The 15,303-nt window shown below is 38.6% G+C and overlaps 2 protein-coding genes across 3 annotated transcripts; both read right to left on the bottom strand.

Moving 5' to 3' along the window:
- Positions 1–66: 66 nt before the first annotated feature.
- LOC140776111 (E3 ubiquitin-protein ligase At1g12760-like) lies at positions 67–4,352 on the bottom strand. Of its 2 annotated transcripts, none has more exons than XM_073119700.1 (5): positions 3,638–4,352; positions 2,739–2,858; positions 2,505–2,637; positions 2,031–2,195; positions 67–556 (listed from the first exon to the last, which is right to left on the bottom strand). In XM_073119700.1, exons 1-5 carry the CDS (start codon positions 4,168–4,170, stop codon positions 383–385), a joined length of 1,125 nt encoding a protein of 374 aa, XP_072975801.1. In that variant the 5' UTR covers positions 4,171–4,352; the 3' UTR covers positions 67–382. The 2 variants fall into 2 exon arrangements, with proteins under 2 accessions (XP_072975801.1, XP_072975793.1); XM_073119692.1 differs by having other exon boundaries at positions 2,031–2,198; positions 3,638–4,350.
- Positions 4,353–10,180: 5,828 nt separating this feature from the next.
- LOC140771694 (small nuclear ribonucleoprotein SmD3b-like) lies at positions 10,181–13,856 on the bottom strand. Its single transcript, XM_073113304.1, has 5 exons — positions 13,577–13,856; positions 11,262–11,314; positions 11,123–11,189; positions 10,981–11,037; positions 10,181–10,443 (listed from the first exon to the last, which is right to left on the bottom strand). Exons 1-5 carry the CDS (start codon positions 13,733–13,735, stop codon positions 10,384–10,386), a joined length of 396 nt encoding a protein of 131 aa, XP_072969405.1. The 5' UTR covers positions 13,736–13,856; the 3' UTR covers positions 10,181–10,383.
- Between the last annotated feature and the right edge of the window lie 1,447 nt (positions 13,857–15,303).

The raw sequence follows: 15,303 nt of genomic DNA, 5'->3' as shown, positions 1-15,303 counted from the left end.
ATCACATCCATGAAAAGAACCCTATCCATGTCTTGGCAAAGCTATTACAGAATATTACAAGGGAAATTAGAGAAGCACCAAAGTTTCAGCATCTTAGAGCCAAAGAGATGCTATATTTCATTTATTTTTCCAGGTATAACCCATCATATTCATATCCTGTCACTAGTGCACTTGAATGCAACCACTCTTCTTCATTCCTCGAAGTTTGTACATTGCTATGTACTTAGTAAGACAACATGCATGCTCAATTTGATACTATTATACTAATGAAATGCCTACAATAGTATGAACAAAGACAAACATGCATTGCAAGGCTCTCACCTCCCAAACAAGCTGACCCACCTGAATTGCAGGAGTACCTATCCGAGTTTTGAACCCCCTCCTACACCTCCTCTCTTCCACTATTGTTGCTTTTTATGATATTATACTTGCAAAGCGGGCAGGTAGCATTGATGTATAGCCATTTATCTATGCAGGTGCAGTGGAAATGGTGACTGCAAGGAAGTTCCCGGAGCTCCACCCCATCATCGTAGGCAGAAAGGCAGATGCAGCATTCCTGTGTGACCAAAGTGTTTGTCAGAGTATGCTAATATAATATGTAAGAAGAATATGGTTTAACATGATCGTCTATGATCTTTTATTGCCTCTGTCACTTCGGAAAAAGAAACCAGAAGGGAAAGGAGGAAGTCTAAGCTACACACATGATCCCACAGCAAAGTAATCAATATTTAGGTGAATTACAGGTGTATGATACATTTTCAATAGTATCTAGATGAACACGGAGAACAGTATGGCTTGCAGCTGTGCAACCACAAAGGCTTCCCTCTCCAGACCTCGTGCAGTGGGACGACGTCCTACTATCACAGAGAAGGCTAGAAAATTAGGCTAATCCAAGCATCTACAGAAATAGCCCTAACAAATTACTGCACACTGTTAACCGTAACTCCTGGATGCTATTTTTGGTCCCTATCTTCCTTCTAGACTTTGCCAAACATACCCTGCTATCTATCATCACAAAATCCTCCATGTTGCACACTAGGAAAATTCAGTTGTTTCAAACTTTCAATATTTTGTCTCCAATAGCTAAAGTTCTGGTGCTTTCTCAAGTACAGTAAATCTCAACTCTCTAGTTCCTAGTCGTATCAAACATTCATCTCAACAAACTCAGGGATAGCCCAACTGCAATATCTAACCATTGCAAATAACAAGACTGCTTGTTCCCTGTTAGGTGGACAAAAGGTGGAAAGCAGTAATATGGTCATGTGAATCAAATAATTTTATAACAAAAATTATCTGCAAAGACATTATGGGAACTCTTTCAGATTTTCATCTATTAAGAAAAACAATCAACATACAAACTTTCTGAGGGTGACTACAGAATATGATAAGTTTCCATTACTTGTAATTAGTCACTGATGAAATAAATAATCATGTCCAATAACAACACCACAAAAGAAAAAAAAAGAAAAATAGATAGAGCTCAATCTCTAGTTTCTAACTTTATGTTAATTTCCTTGTAAAATCAAAAATATGTTTCTAACCTGAAACATATTTGCTGGGTGCAGTGCAGCCCCTAATTCCTGCTATAGTTCATTTCTTTAACTAAAATTTAAGTCCCGGACTTCCTCTAGACATATCACAAAATCTTAGTAACAGAATAAACAAGAATGAGTGTGATCTTACAAACATGGAAACTCATACAGCAGAGGAATCTAACACTGCCAAAGATATACAACAGTAAAATGGAGTGTCTTAAAAGGAATCATGCACAAATTGTTCAGATCCAGAGAGGATCGGGTGCATTTCATCATATATCCAGGATGAGAATGCTTAAAATAATTGGGCGTTACCAGAATAGAGTTAGGAGAAAACTCTGGCACATATGGAATAATTGAAGCTAAATCAGCTTCTTGTTTTGGTTGTAAGTTGCTAGTAATTACCCAAAATGAGGAAGAATTTAGTACCTAGAAAGCCACAGAAATGTTCACAATTGACAAACTTGAGATTTAAAGAGTAGTTAAATAGCTTACTGCGTCCTCTGCTGAAAGAGCATGTTCAATGGGTGGATCACTGCCACACTCGGTCATTATTCCACCGCAAGCCCTTGGTACTTCTCCATTAACCTTTTCTGAACCACCAGTAGTACGGAATTTGTACTTTGGAAGTTGGCGGATGTCTTCATCAGATGCTCCTTCCTGCTTTTAAAAGAGAACAGAGAAGCAAGAAACTATTTAGTCCAATGTACAGCAACCTTTAACTGATAATAACTTCAAACAGTATTGCTGCCAAACACACAGTCACGGAAAAATCTACAAGTCCAAAGAAAAAACAAATAATTCTACTATAAAAATATACAGTGCAAGATAATGTAAAGAACTAAAAGTCTTACAGCTAGCACATAGCTCTAAGTAATGGGGATTCAGAGCATTTCCTAATCTGCAATTGCATCAAGGATCACAATGCAATAACATAACAGAGGAAGAGCCTGTATATAGGTGGTCTACCTGATCAGCCACAGCATATAAAATTGCAATGATACACGGTAGACAGCAGCACACAGCAATTCCGATGATGCAAGCAAGAGCAACACAGAAAACAACAAAAAAGACATCAAATGCCAGAAAGACTATGCAAAGCCTGCAAAAGAAATTCACAAATGCAAGAAAGAAGACTTAGAAAATTGCAAACATTTTGAACAGAGATCAAAATAAATTTTTTAACATGTAATTATCTCGCACCAGTACAGCTGTGGTGCATCATGTGTCAAAGCTTGGCCTCCAGCAGATACCCAGTAGAAACCAATAATCCACCAAATGAATGAAAACATTGTGTTTGCGGACTCCAGATGCTTTGCCACACTATCAAAAGAAAAGTGGTGAAAAATATATTCAACAAAGAGCCAGAAGACAAACCCTAAAAATCTGATCATGATGGTATATACCCAAAGGGGGTTACATAAGTGCAGGAAATACTGCAAGATACTTTTTCGGTGCGGAAATGGAGAGCTAATCCAACACAATAAAAATTTGAACAACCTTTAGCTCAGTTTTAGTATCAAAGGGATACATATCCAATTCTTTGGCATTAGTAAAACACAATTATAGGCTCACCAAGGAGATGATGCCGAGCAATGCCAGCACTTATCGATCTAACGAAAATCTCAATGCAAAGAAGGTGCTCAAGAGTACCTTCTGGTCATCTCAAGAGTCAAGAAACAAGGGGCCCTCATGACAATAGCATTAATGTACCTGTAAGCACTGGACTGCAACCACTGGTTGAACCTTGCAACAAATTTGCTAATGTCTAAATACCTAAACGTAGTATCAGATTTCCTGATTGCAACAAATTAACTATCATCCTTATTAGGAAATAATGATGTCCTAGTTCACCAGTATTCACTAATTCAATCTAGTTATCAATGTTCCAGAAGAATCTAAGAAATAGCTATTAATTTCATAAAGCTAAGCTAACATCTGAAAGTCGATATATCAACCATCCTAAAGTACCAACATAAAAATCAACCAAATCTAAGAAACAAAAAGGAAACCTGATACAGCTTATATTCTCAATTTCTCTTCAGCTAGCAAATTAGATACATTCTCGATATCCTTAAAAAGTAACCAGCAGACAATTTTACCTGGTTCCTTCCTCATTCTGGCCTTGCTCACCGTCATAACCACCACCCTCCTCCAGATCCCTCGGCGAGCTCGGCCCCGAACTCCCCCTCCCCTCCTCCAATTCCTCTCTCATCCCCAGGTGCCTCCTCTGGAACTCGATCAGCACGCACACCATATGCAGCACGCACTGGAGAGCGTACCCTACTATCCAGAGCCTCAGCGGCATCGCCGGCGCCTCCTCCCTGCTTAGCACAAGAACCCCGCAGGCCACGGCGACGAAGGCGAGATTCCAGAGCACGTCGAGGACGACGACGGGGCGCGAGTAGGCCCAGTCGCTCTGCCTCTCCTCGAGCTGCTCAGCCGCCGTCTCGCGCACCAGCATCGACGGCTCCCGCATCACCCGCCGACTCCCGGCTCGGCGGAGAAAGCGGGCCGCCCCGCGGAGGCTCGGAGGCCGCCTCCCACCGCTGCCGCGGCGGCCGCGGTCGGCGAGGAGCGGCGTCGGATCCATGGCGGAGCCAGCGATCGGGTTCGGGGATCTCGTCGCCGACATTGCGGGAACCGGAGGTACGAAATCGAAATCGAAATCGAGGCCGAGATCAGAAACCGTAGAAATTGGAAATTGGGGTTAGAAATCTCCTCTTCTCCCTGCTTGCGACGCAAAATCAATTTGCATTTGGGAGGAGTATCTCTGAATAGAGAAGAGGAAAAGGGGAGATGGAAGCGGGAAAAGGGATCGGATGTTGTTCAACGAACATAGCAAATGGTACCTGGGCGAATGAATGAACGCGACGTGGACGTTAAAGTCGTCATCGTCCGGATAGGAGAAGTCATAGAAATACCGGGATGGACAAGTATACAAGGTGAATGAGATGAATTATTCTAATATAATAGAAGGTTTAGTTGTTTTAGGAAATGGATAGATCTACGATTGGTAGTTACGGTACGTTAATAACTAAAAAGGATCCTAAGATATATACCTTAACCTTTGGATAGGATAGAAATTATCTATCTGGAATTCTGGGGCCATTTTTTTATTAATCCATCTAATGCCTCCACTATTTATTATAATTTTATCATTTTGGTCCTTAAAAAGTATTTCTATGTAATACCTCTCAGGTATCATTACTGTCGTAGTGTCGTGTTGGGTTTCTGGAAGCCTCCTCAACCAGTTGACCATGCACAGGTGGGGCCCTTACCTTCATCCTTGACAGCTAACATTATATATGGTTTAGGTTTAAAATGTTATAATATCTCCCATTTGTGTATTATCTTTGATGTGTAATTTATAATATACCATAGGTTTGAGTAATATGACGTTTATGTATGGCTATAAACAATTAGGGACCTGAGAGTTTATAAAAATTCTAGGGTTAATTATATTTCATCTTTCGAACTATTGTTCACTTTTATATAGACTCCTCGACAATCTAATACATTCCGCTAGCTTTTCTTAGAAAAAGGTGAGATTAGCTTAGTTATATTTATACAAAGTAAAGGTATAAAAAGAAGAACTGGGGATAGAGAAAAAGAAAGGGGATGTCATTAGAGGCGTTACAAGACAATTTAGGGTGGAGAACTCCTTGAAGCTTATCATGGAGCAATGGGAAAAGAGAGCTTCCGATGCTTCCAGATCTTCGAGGAAGAGATCTAAAGACTGAAAACAGTAAATGCGTCTCTTTTAAAGACTATGCTATTGCACTCAAAGTAGCAACCGTAAGATGTCAAACTGATGGCCAGTTGCGCTTCAAATGCGAACATGGATAGAAGAAAACCTTTATTACATCTAGTAATCCTTAATTATCAATGGTGCGGAGGACACACCCAACTTGGAAAAGAAAAGGATCTAAAGAGGCTTAATGTAGTCACAATTGAGAATGAGATGACTAAATTTTTGGTAACCTCCGCGCAAAGAGGAGAAAGGTTGTCGGCTAGCCCTTTCCTCATTAAGACATCTTTGTTGTGTATTTAATTAAGGGCGGTCATTTAAAGGAATGTTTTTAGCTTTTTCGGAAGAGAAGATTTCCAAAGGCTAGCAACCCAATCGAACTTGGTGGAGTCAAGAAAAAGCATAGAGTCTATGAAAACTAGGGTAAAGGAGAGAGAAGGGGAGATCCTTCGTACCATCTCACCAAACCTAGTGTCAAGGCCCGAAGAGGAACATGGAAAGACAAATGACATTGACCTAGTTAACCTCAACTAAAATAGTAGGGTCCAAATATTGAGGCCAACTGATGTTGTTAGCATCTCATAGGAGGATGAATTACTAGTTGGAAGCTCGAAAAGCAAAAAAGAAAAGAAAAAAGAAATGAGAGGGGACTCGCCCATCTTGCAATCAAACCAGAAGGAAACCAAGTTTTTGTTTATCGAATGAAAGACGGCACCCACAAAAAAGATAGGTGCAACCTTAAGGATTCCCTTTCAAAGAGTCGAGCATCTTACCAGCATATATTTCAGAGGAATAGTCGTTTGTAATAAATGTGTCGAATTGCCCTTACGCACATTAAGGACAAGCACAACCGTAGAAGATTCTACCACTACTTGGTAAGCATGCTATAATTAAATCTTCAAAGGTCTTGATTTCCCATACCACCTAGCAATTTTGGATGGCAGGTTGTGGCCCAATTAATTTTCTAGCGAGAACATTTGACCTCCCCCTCCCCTTCCAAAGGAAAGCCCAACGAATTGAATCAATGTACTTTATGATGGAATCTTAGGCCTAAAAGATGGAAAGCAAATATGAAGGAAAGGCCGACTTAATTAGGGTAACCTTGCCACTAGTGAATAGGCATCCACACCGCAACCTTCCTTTTAGCCATATCCACAATTGATTGCTAGTCTTATGCCTTAAGAGGTCAAGCCTCGAAGGTAGGCCCAGGTACTAGATTGGGAATGAGGTCATCTTGCAACTAAAGAGATTGGACCATCATGTTGCATTTTCATGGTGAGACAAAGAGAAGAGGCAAGACTTGAGGGGTTAATGCAAAACCGAGAGATAATCTCAAAGATAGTCTTTAGGTTGGAGAGGAACATGGAGGTCACCTTAGAAAGGAAGAGTGTGTCATCGACAAATTGCAAGACTATGGTGACTATGTCCAGAAAAGGCCAATGCCCTTTGTGAGGCCTCCTAATTAGGCGCGAATAAGAAGTCTATCAAGGATATCATCGATGACAAGGATGAAGAACAAGGCCAATAGGGGATCACCCTATATAAGACCATGGCCTATGTTGAAGAAGTTGGACAGGAACTCATCTACCAGTGCGGCCACTTAAGAATAATCTAGAAGAAAGCATCTGGCCCTGAGGATGTCAAGAATAATCAAGCAGATGGGCCCTGAGGATGTCAAGAATAATCAAGCAGATAGATCCTTTAGCATGAGACCTTAGACTCCGCTTGCGTCTGATCAATGTTTAACATGATCGAATTCGAGTCCTTGCAAGGCAACCCAATTTTGGATTTTGGCTTGGTGGCATGACAACAAGTTAAGTCTCATGTGCTATACTTGCTCCATGGGGTGTGTTGGAGACATAAGTCACACACTACTCATACCCCATGGAGAGTAGAGGGAATTCGAAATCAATTGTTCCTTATTTAGACAACTAGAGACAAATGGACATCATTCAACTATGGAGATTTTGAATTATTCCCAAAAGAAGGATTAGGGTGCACCCCCACCTGAGGAAGAGAGCCCAAGAACAGATTAATTGGCAACAAGAGGCCCAACACATTAAATGTTGATGTAGGCAATAATAAGAAGGTAAAATTCGTGAGATTCTCCGATTGGCCAAGTGAGAGAGGGCTTCATGCTTGACCTTTTTGTTTGGCAACTCTCACATATATCCATCTCGAGAAGCTGTGACATAACATAAAAAATCTAATATGTTGTAACCATAATTTCCTATACCAGGTGACGGTGCATGATAGGATTACCGTCCATGCAGTCACCACTCATATGCGATGGAAGGGACTCAGCCGAAAGAGGAGGCAAGGCCATGAATGAGAGGATGGCATTACTAGGGGAGCTTGAAGGCCCACTCTGCGAAAGTACTCCTCTTCAATGGAGCACTACCTATTGACCTCAACCCACCTCTTTAATTTGGATCTTCTTTCTTGGCCAACACTCCTCTTACTAAGAGGCCATTGCTTTTCTTATTTATTCACGGTGTTTTTAAAACCACCTCGCCTCCTCAATCCAAGCATTTTAGTCAACCTCTGAATCAAGTGGAGCCTACGAAGGGAGTGAAACTAAGCCTTCCACCAATCCACATATAGCAATCTTGACCAAGTGTCGAAAGTAAACATGCACCACCTCAACCTGCTCAGATCTTCATACGCTATAGTGGCCCAAAATCCGAAAGTAGTCTATGCTTCGAGCGGGCTAGAGGACTCCACAATTCTCTTGACCGCCTATTTTTTTATCATTCATGAGCCCGAAGGCTAGATATGAGCTAGACAAAAGAGTCAAACCTCCCTATATACAGAGGCACTTAAACCGTACTAAGCTTTTAGCTACCTAGTCTAGACTTTAAGTCATATGTATTATCGAACCATTGCTCTGAACCAAACATCGTCGAGACCTGCTCCGAGCCGTTGCGCTGCCGAGTTATTCCTCCAAGCTAACCGCACTGCCGAGTCATCAATTGAATCGAGCCAATCATCAAACAATTTCTTCATAATATTGTTTTGTGTTGAAGTTGAATCCATAACCTCCTTGGTCATAGGGAAGGTACCTACCAACTCTACTAGAGTCTGTTGGTGTCTTTTAACCACCTCTCGTTCCAACAATCCATGGGAAGACTAATCAAGGAGATCCAAACACAATACAAAGCACTCTAAGAGATGCTCCAAGGTTGGATGAGAAACTTTCCTCCTTTAGCATGCAAATTACTATGTCGGGTAGCTCTTTAGAGAGTTTCTCTAATTTGGGAGCGTGTGAAGAAAAGGGTGTTGTTCATCTTCCTAGACTGGCACTTCTAGTCTCGTGATGCTGCCCAGCAAGAGATCACCATGTTAAGGCTCTCTAGCTCCACCCCTGCTTAGAAATGATCGTAGTTAAAGCTAGGAGGCCTAGTGTACTCCTTCTAAAACTCCTTAGTAGGCTCAACTAAGATAGTTCTTGAGGGGCAACGATTGACAACATGAGCATGACAACAAAACATTAGTGCCGGAGGTTGACCTGAGTATGAGAAACTTCAATGACCTAGCTTCTCGCACCAAAAATGCTAACATGTGTTTCTACAACAAGATGCTCGATGGCTTTCATCTTAGCAGCAAAGGCACCTACTAGAGAAACTAGATGTGAAGAGGGTGAGGATCAAAACGAAAAGGGTGGTGACTAAGGAGAGAAGAGGAGGGGATAGTGGAAGAGGAACAAAGGGATTAAAGAATGAGAAGTATTTTTGGGGTGGAGGAGGGGATAGTGGAAGAGGAACAAAGGGATTAAAGAATGGGAAGTATTTTTGGGGTGGAGGGGTGTCAGTAAAATATCTTTGAATGGACGAATGAAACGGGAATAAATAGCATTAGGTTTCTAAGGAGGTTTGTTAGTAGGACATCTGTCGAAGTGAGAAACTATGAATCGAGAAAGAAACCTAGGAAAATTACTAGAAGAATTCTCACAAAGGGAAAACTTAGAAGGGTGTCAAATGTCCTTCCGATCACTAATCTCGTCATAACCCATCTCCACCCATCTCCACCCATCTCCTAGAGGGAATGAACAGTCAGATACCTTGAAAGCCATTGTGCGAGAGAACTAGACCAAGAAGACGATCTATGTTACACTCTCCTCTTAGTGTTCCTAATGTTCTCCATAAATGTTGTGATCACAGTTTCATCAACAATTCCCTCTCCAATCGCTCCACGCCACTATGTCCTTTGTTTTCTTTGCTTGCTTCTTTTTCTTAGTTGATAAGTGGTTGGTCATTTACGATTGAGAACATCAAAATGTCACAAAAAGTAAATAGAGGGTTTAGACAAAACTATCCCTAAATTCTACTGCTTTTCAACTCATTTTTCAATTCTACTCTCATTCATTTATTTACCATTGGGACATTGACTGTCTTTATTACATAAAACCTCATAAATGCCCCTCGAGTTAGTCTCCATTTAATTTTTCTATTAAAATAATATCATGTTACTGTTGCGTGAAAAGGATAAAATGATCTCATGATATTTTCCGTCAACACCATCAAGGGTGAGAAATATTAGATACAGGAGAAAGTCAATAAAATGTCATATAAAATAAGTAAAGGAAATATATATAAAAATGGGTAATAATCCAGGGGTGTAGGTGTATTTATGAGACCTTCCAAAAGCCCAGTCTGTGTCCTCTCCTTTATCACTATCTAAAAGGGACCTGTTTCGCTTTTAGCTGGTTCACGAGTTACACGAGCACACAGGCAACCAACCACATTGGTCACAATACCCAACTATTAAAAGGTGGGGAAGAAGACGTACAATGTATGGTTGCTTCCTCTTCTTTTTTTCTTTGTGATCCAAAGACCGTAGGCAGATTGTATCTATGTCGTAGATACGTAGTGCATCACAAAAGGCCATTTCATACTTGACTAGCATATCTCAGTGTTCGTTTCATTAGTGACAGAATAACCGAGTAGGGTATTATCCCAGCAGTATAATTGGTTCATCAAAATGCACAAGAGATGGAAGTATATAGACAGATAAAGAGCTTCTCAACCTTCAATGGCATGAACATTAGCGAAGCACCTCCAAATGGTAAACTGTAAGGGAGAAGAGCTCGGTAGGTGATTACCTCCTCACTGGAGGTACACCGCGACCTGTGGAAGCACCACGACCAGCAGCCTGTGCCTGCATTGAGAGAAGATGAACAGTTTAAAGACAAATTATGAACAAAGAGGAGAATATCCAATGTACAAACAGTTGATAAAAACAAGACCAATACCAAATACCTACCAAGAAATAAGGTGCAATAAAAACCAGCATATTGACAGATGAGAAGAAAAGCAACCAAAAGGACATAACTATTGCAGTAAATGCATCAAGGAAACTGTGAAACCCAATAGGGTGTAACCACCCACCTGAAACTAGGACCGAAGTACCAAAAGATTGTCATACAAGAATAAAGACCGACTCTAGAACCTAGGTCAGCATCTATGAAATGTTAGCTGTTCTTATGGACAGCATGTGATAACTAAGTCACTATTAAATCTCAATAAAGTTCTCATACCAAGTCACTATTAAATTTCTATAAAATATCATACAAGAGGCATTATGCAAAAAGGTAACTGTAACTAATTTTGTTTTGGAACCAACTAAGACTTGATCAATAATTATCTAAAGATCATTATAACAAATGAAATAATCAGTGGAGAAAATAGAACTTACCCTAGCACGCATAGCAACAGCACGTCCGCGGCCAACTCCAATAGCCGAGCTTTTGCCCTTCATGCAAGAATATTACTTTTAAAGAAAATAAAGAGAAACTCCATTATATAAAGATATAAGAAACAAACAATGTCTTTTATACCCTGATTCTTGCATCCAAGCGCTTAAACATTGGAGCATTTTTCAGCATATCAGGAATTACCATAAACCTGCAATAAGGCCATTTAAACAAAGATACAAGAGAACCAACATACTAATATATCAGCAAATAGTGAACTTACCTCACTTTGCTGCCTCGGATAAAAACATGCTCAAGCTGAGACACTTTTCCATCCTATCAACAAGGGGAAAAGGTTTAATCAAGAAATTGCTGGCTGAACATGGAACTTAAATATTTATATCTCTTCATTCCAGGTATAATTAGATATGCCAAAAATAAAAGAATTCAAAAGACAGATTTTAGAGGCTAAAAACAGGGGCAAACTGTTTAGACCAGAAGTACCAAGATGGAAGGCTCAAAGAAGTTCAAGCTTAAGCCCTTAAGCAGTTTTATTTTTTCATTCCAGGTATAATCAGAAATGCCAAAAAAAACCGCACAAGCCCTTTACTATTTACGTCACCCAATATAAATGATGCCAAATGGTGGTTCCTTTTAGTGACACACACTAGGGCTAAAATGGCACCTACGCCACAAGAGTTCCATCATGTCTAGGTAGAGGGTACTTTGGCATGACCCAACTGAATGTTACCCCTAGAAGACACATCAAGAAAATGAAACTAACATATTGAGCTATTATAGAGTACCAAGCAACCTTGAACTCAGTATTGTCATGGAAAAGGTAATGACAACATTTTCGCACTGCTACGTTGCTTAATATGATTGGAGAGAATTGAGCTCATATGATATCCTTGCAAGATATCTTAGACGCTGACGGAAAGAAAAATCAATATGTTGTTCTTCTTTGAGAGAAAACTGCTAAATTGATAATTTCAGGGTTGTGATCAAGTCTCTAGCTCAGGCCCAAGGTTTTGCTTTGAATCAAGCTCAAGAATAGAAAGAAGGGAAAGGTTAGACAATTTAACTTTGATGGCATAAAATTAATGGACCAAAATGCCTTTTGACTTTGATGATAAAATTAAAAATGTTATCAATAAAAAGATTTAAATTATTGATTTGCGAGCTTGTAAGCTCCATTTGCAGGCTTATGCATGTAAGGCTGTAAATGGGCTTATAAGCATGCATATACCTACATATATTATTATTTTATTTTTCTGAAATAACATTCAAATAACCAAAATATTATTATTAAATTTATAAAATGTAATTGTAATTAGCCATTTTAAACTCATATTTAACATATCAGTAAATTATAATAATTTTTTAATTTTTTCACAGGTGTGTCCGAATATTTTGTTTGGAGTTTCATTTCCGTGAGCCATAGTGAAAAATGAACTCTTTTATAATTAAAAGTATATCTTTATTTTAAGCATTTCAGTCTATGTCAAACCAAATATCTTTGGACTTCCAAAATTTGGGTTTTTATCAAAAGAAAAATATAAAGTTTCATTATTAGGTGTAATTCATTGTTCATGTTTATGAAATATTCTAGTAATATATTATCTATATTCTAAAATTCTAGAATTTTATGAAAATTGAGGAAAAAAAAAACCAAACAGTTTCTTTCTTGCCTAAAGTTACCTCTCTCTTAAGGAATCTGCTATCATCATATTCAGATTGGAAGTTATGCTAACAAAATGTATATATTTACCTCCATTAATATACTGCCTAAATTGATAAGCTATCACCTGATGTCAACCCTTTGTAGTCTGTCTCAATTCATGCAACCAAGGAGCAAATCTCCTAAGTACTTCTAGACAAGAAAGCAATCTAATAAAGAGGGAAGATGATAACTTCCTAAAAATTGTAATATTTTTCTAATCTAAGTGCGTACTTAAACCAGAGAATTGATGAAAATTGGTCCCAATATATTAAGTTCAAAAGTTAGGCTCAAGAAAAGAAGTAGAACATAGATTGGTGGATGGAATCAAAACCTAATGTTTGTCAAAGCAGGCGGAGAAAAAGATTATAAGTAGGGTGAATATCAAAGCTCCATAAACCCTAACCATGAACATATGTACAGAAACATACTAAATGATTTTCATTTTAATATGTACCAAACAAAGGAGAAACAATATTTAGGTCCATCTATAATGTTGACAAAACAAAAGTTCATCAATTCTAAAGATAAAAACTTTATGCAACAAAAAGACATTGCGACATCAAATCATGTAATGCCAAGCATACCAACTGGCATGGATCAACATAACGTCATGCCAATGCCTCGTAGAGACCAATAGAAGGAACTATTTTGATAACCCCACATTGTGCCCTGCGGAAACTGTGTTTGCCTATGCTAATCGACAATTTCGCATGGACGCTTAAGTCTCATTTCTCTTACTATCAACAAAAACTCTTAAAAATCTAACAAATCTAACATTATACCAAGAAGAAATAGACAATACAAGAGATTGACGATACTTAGAGATAAGAATCTATGATCGATAGGAGCAAGCTCCAATGAGTGAAAGCATCTACCTTCGCGGTGTAGGTGATGTTGTCCAGCTGGCAGTTCCAGTTGTCCTCGCACTCGATCATGTTGCCGCGGTAGAGCTCGCCGCTCTTCAGCTCCACCGTCACAACGTGCCCTGCCGCCTCGTGCAGCAGCTTCACCGGGATCCCTAAACTCCGGCTCATGATCTCGACCTAGGAGTCCGCACACCTCGTCTCCTCCGGGTTGGCGATCCCCTCTTCCGGTTTCTTGAACCCTAGTTGCGGAAAGGAGTTGGAGCCCAAAATTTTGAGTTCTTTTGTATCCTTTTCCTAGGATGGAAGGATAGCTTGAACGGTAAATTACAAACTGCCCCATTATTACCCTTAAAAATGATGAAATTTCACAAATCAAACCCTAATTTTTTTGTGATTTCAGATTATGTCTTTGTTAATTTTGTAATCATACCTCACAATTTTTTTAATAATTTTTATTTAACACTTTGGATTAACTTAAACGGCACCGGCAAAAAAATATTATATTATAATATATTAAATAATTGTAAAATGAGAAGAAATGGTTGAGAGAAGATGATGAAAGAGTAGAGAGAAGGGAGAGAGGCGGTGCAGATATTTTAGTAATTTAGTTAATATTAGTTAGTTAAAATAATGTTAAAAGTTATAGGGAAAATAAGAGATTAGGTTACAAAATTTCAAAGACCGGATATGAATTACAAAATATATAAAATATAAGGTGTAATTTATATAAAAAAAATTTAGATTAATATCAAAATATTAAGTTTTCCATCTAAAACAACAAAGAAGTATAATAAAAAACTAAAATCATCATAGATAATTTTTCTACGGTAATAAACATTAAATATGTTAGAATTGCCCTTCTTCTAATATTAAATTTACTTACCATATTCTATTTTCAAAGTTAAATTATTTCTTGATAGAAAATTCTTCATAGTTTAATAATCAAGTTTTTATTTTTATGTTACGAACCAACCCTAATTCGATCCGCAACGGTTCTGGACTCGATAAAACACGTAACTTTCAAAACGTTCTGCAAATAATTTAACCAACGAATCCTCCTAAATTTTAGATATATTGTTGCCCTTCAAGAGAGCTTTCCAATAGATCTAAGATCACAGAAATATATCTTAAGATATAAACTGTACAGTGATCGAAGGTCAATTAGATCCTAGCTTGATAGCCCTCCAATGACTAGATGGATCCTAGGTTAGTTATTGTGTGAAGGGGAAGAAGTTGTTGTGGAAGTGGGCGATTAGAAGTTGGAAGAGGCCGACTTGGACAGTGGAAAAAGGGTGGTGGGAGAGGTGGGAGAGGGCGCAAATAGCTAGATACAAGTAGAGAAAGAGATAAAAGCTAAAATCAATTCTAATATCATCATCATACTCTAATTAGGGTTTCCTCTATGGGCTCACCCTAGGGACTCATCAACTAAATTAAACAACTCTAACAAATCCTAATAAATTCTAACAAATCCTAATAAATTCTAACAAATCAACAACTAAGTTAAAACCCTAACGAACCAACTAAAACAGTCTTCCTTATCTTCTCGGATTAACCATTCGTTTCGTCGTAGATAAATTTCGAATCTGGAGAAGTCATGAATATCAAATTTGTATATATCGAGATGGACACCTTATCAAACTAGTTTGATATTATTTGGATATGTGTAGAATATTCTGCGAATATTTTTCGAAAACTACGCAGAACTAAATTTAACTAATTAAACAAAGTCCTAA

Source organism: Typha angustifolia, chromosome 2 (genome assembly GCF_048772165.1).
Source record: "Typha angustifolia cultivar Huaian chromosome 2, ASM4877216v1, whole genome shotgun sequence".
NCBI lineage: Eukaryota > Viridiplantae > Streptophyta > Magnoliopsida > Poales > Typhaceae > Typha > Typha angustifolia.
This window is presented reverse-complemented; position numbering and strand designations above follow the sequence as displayed.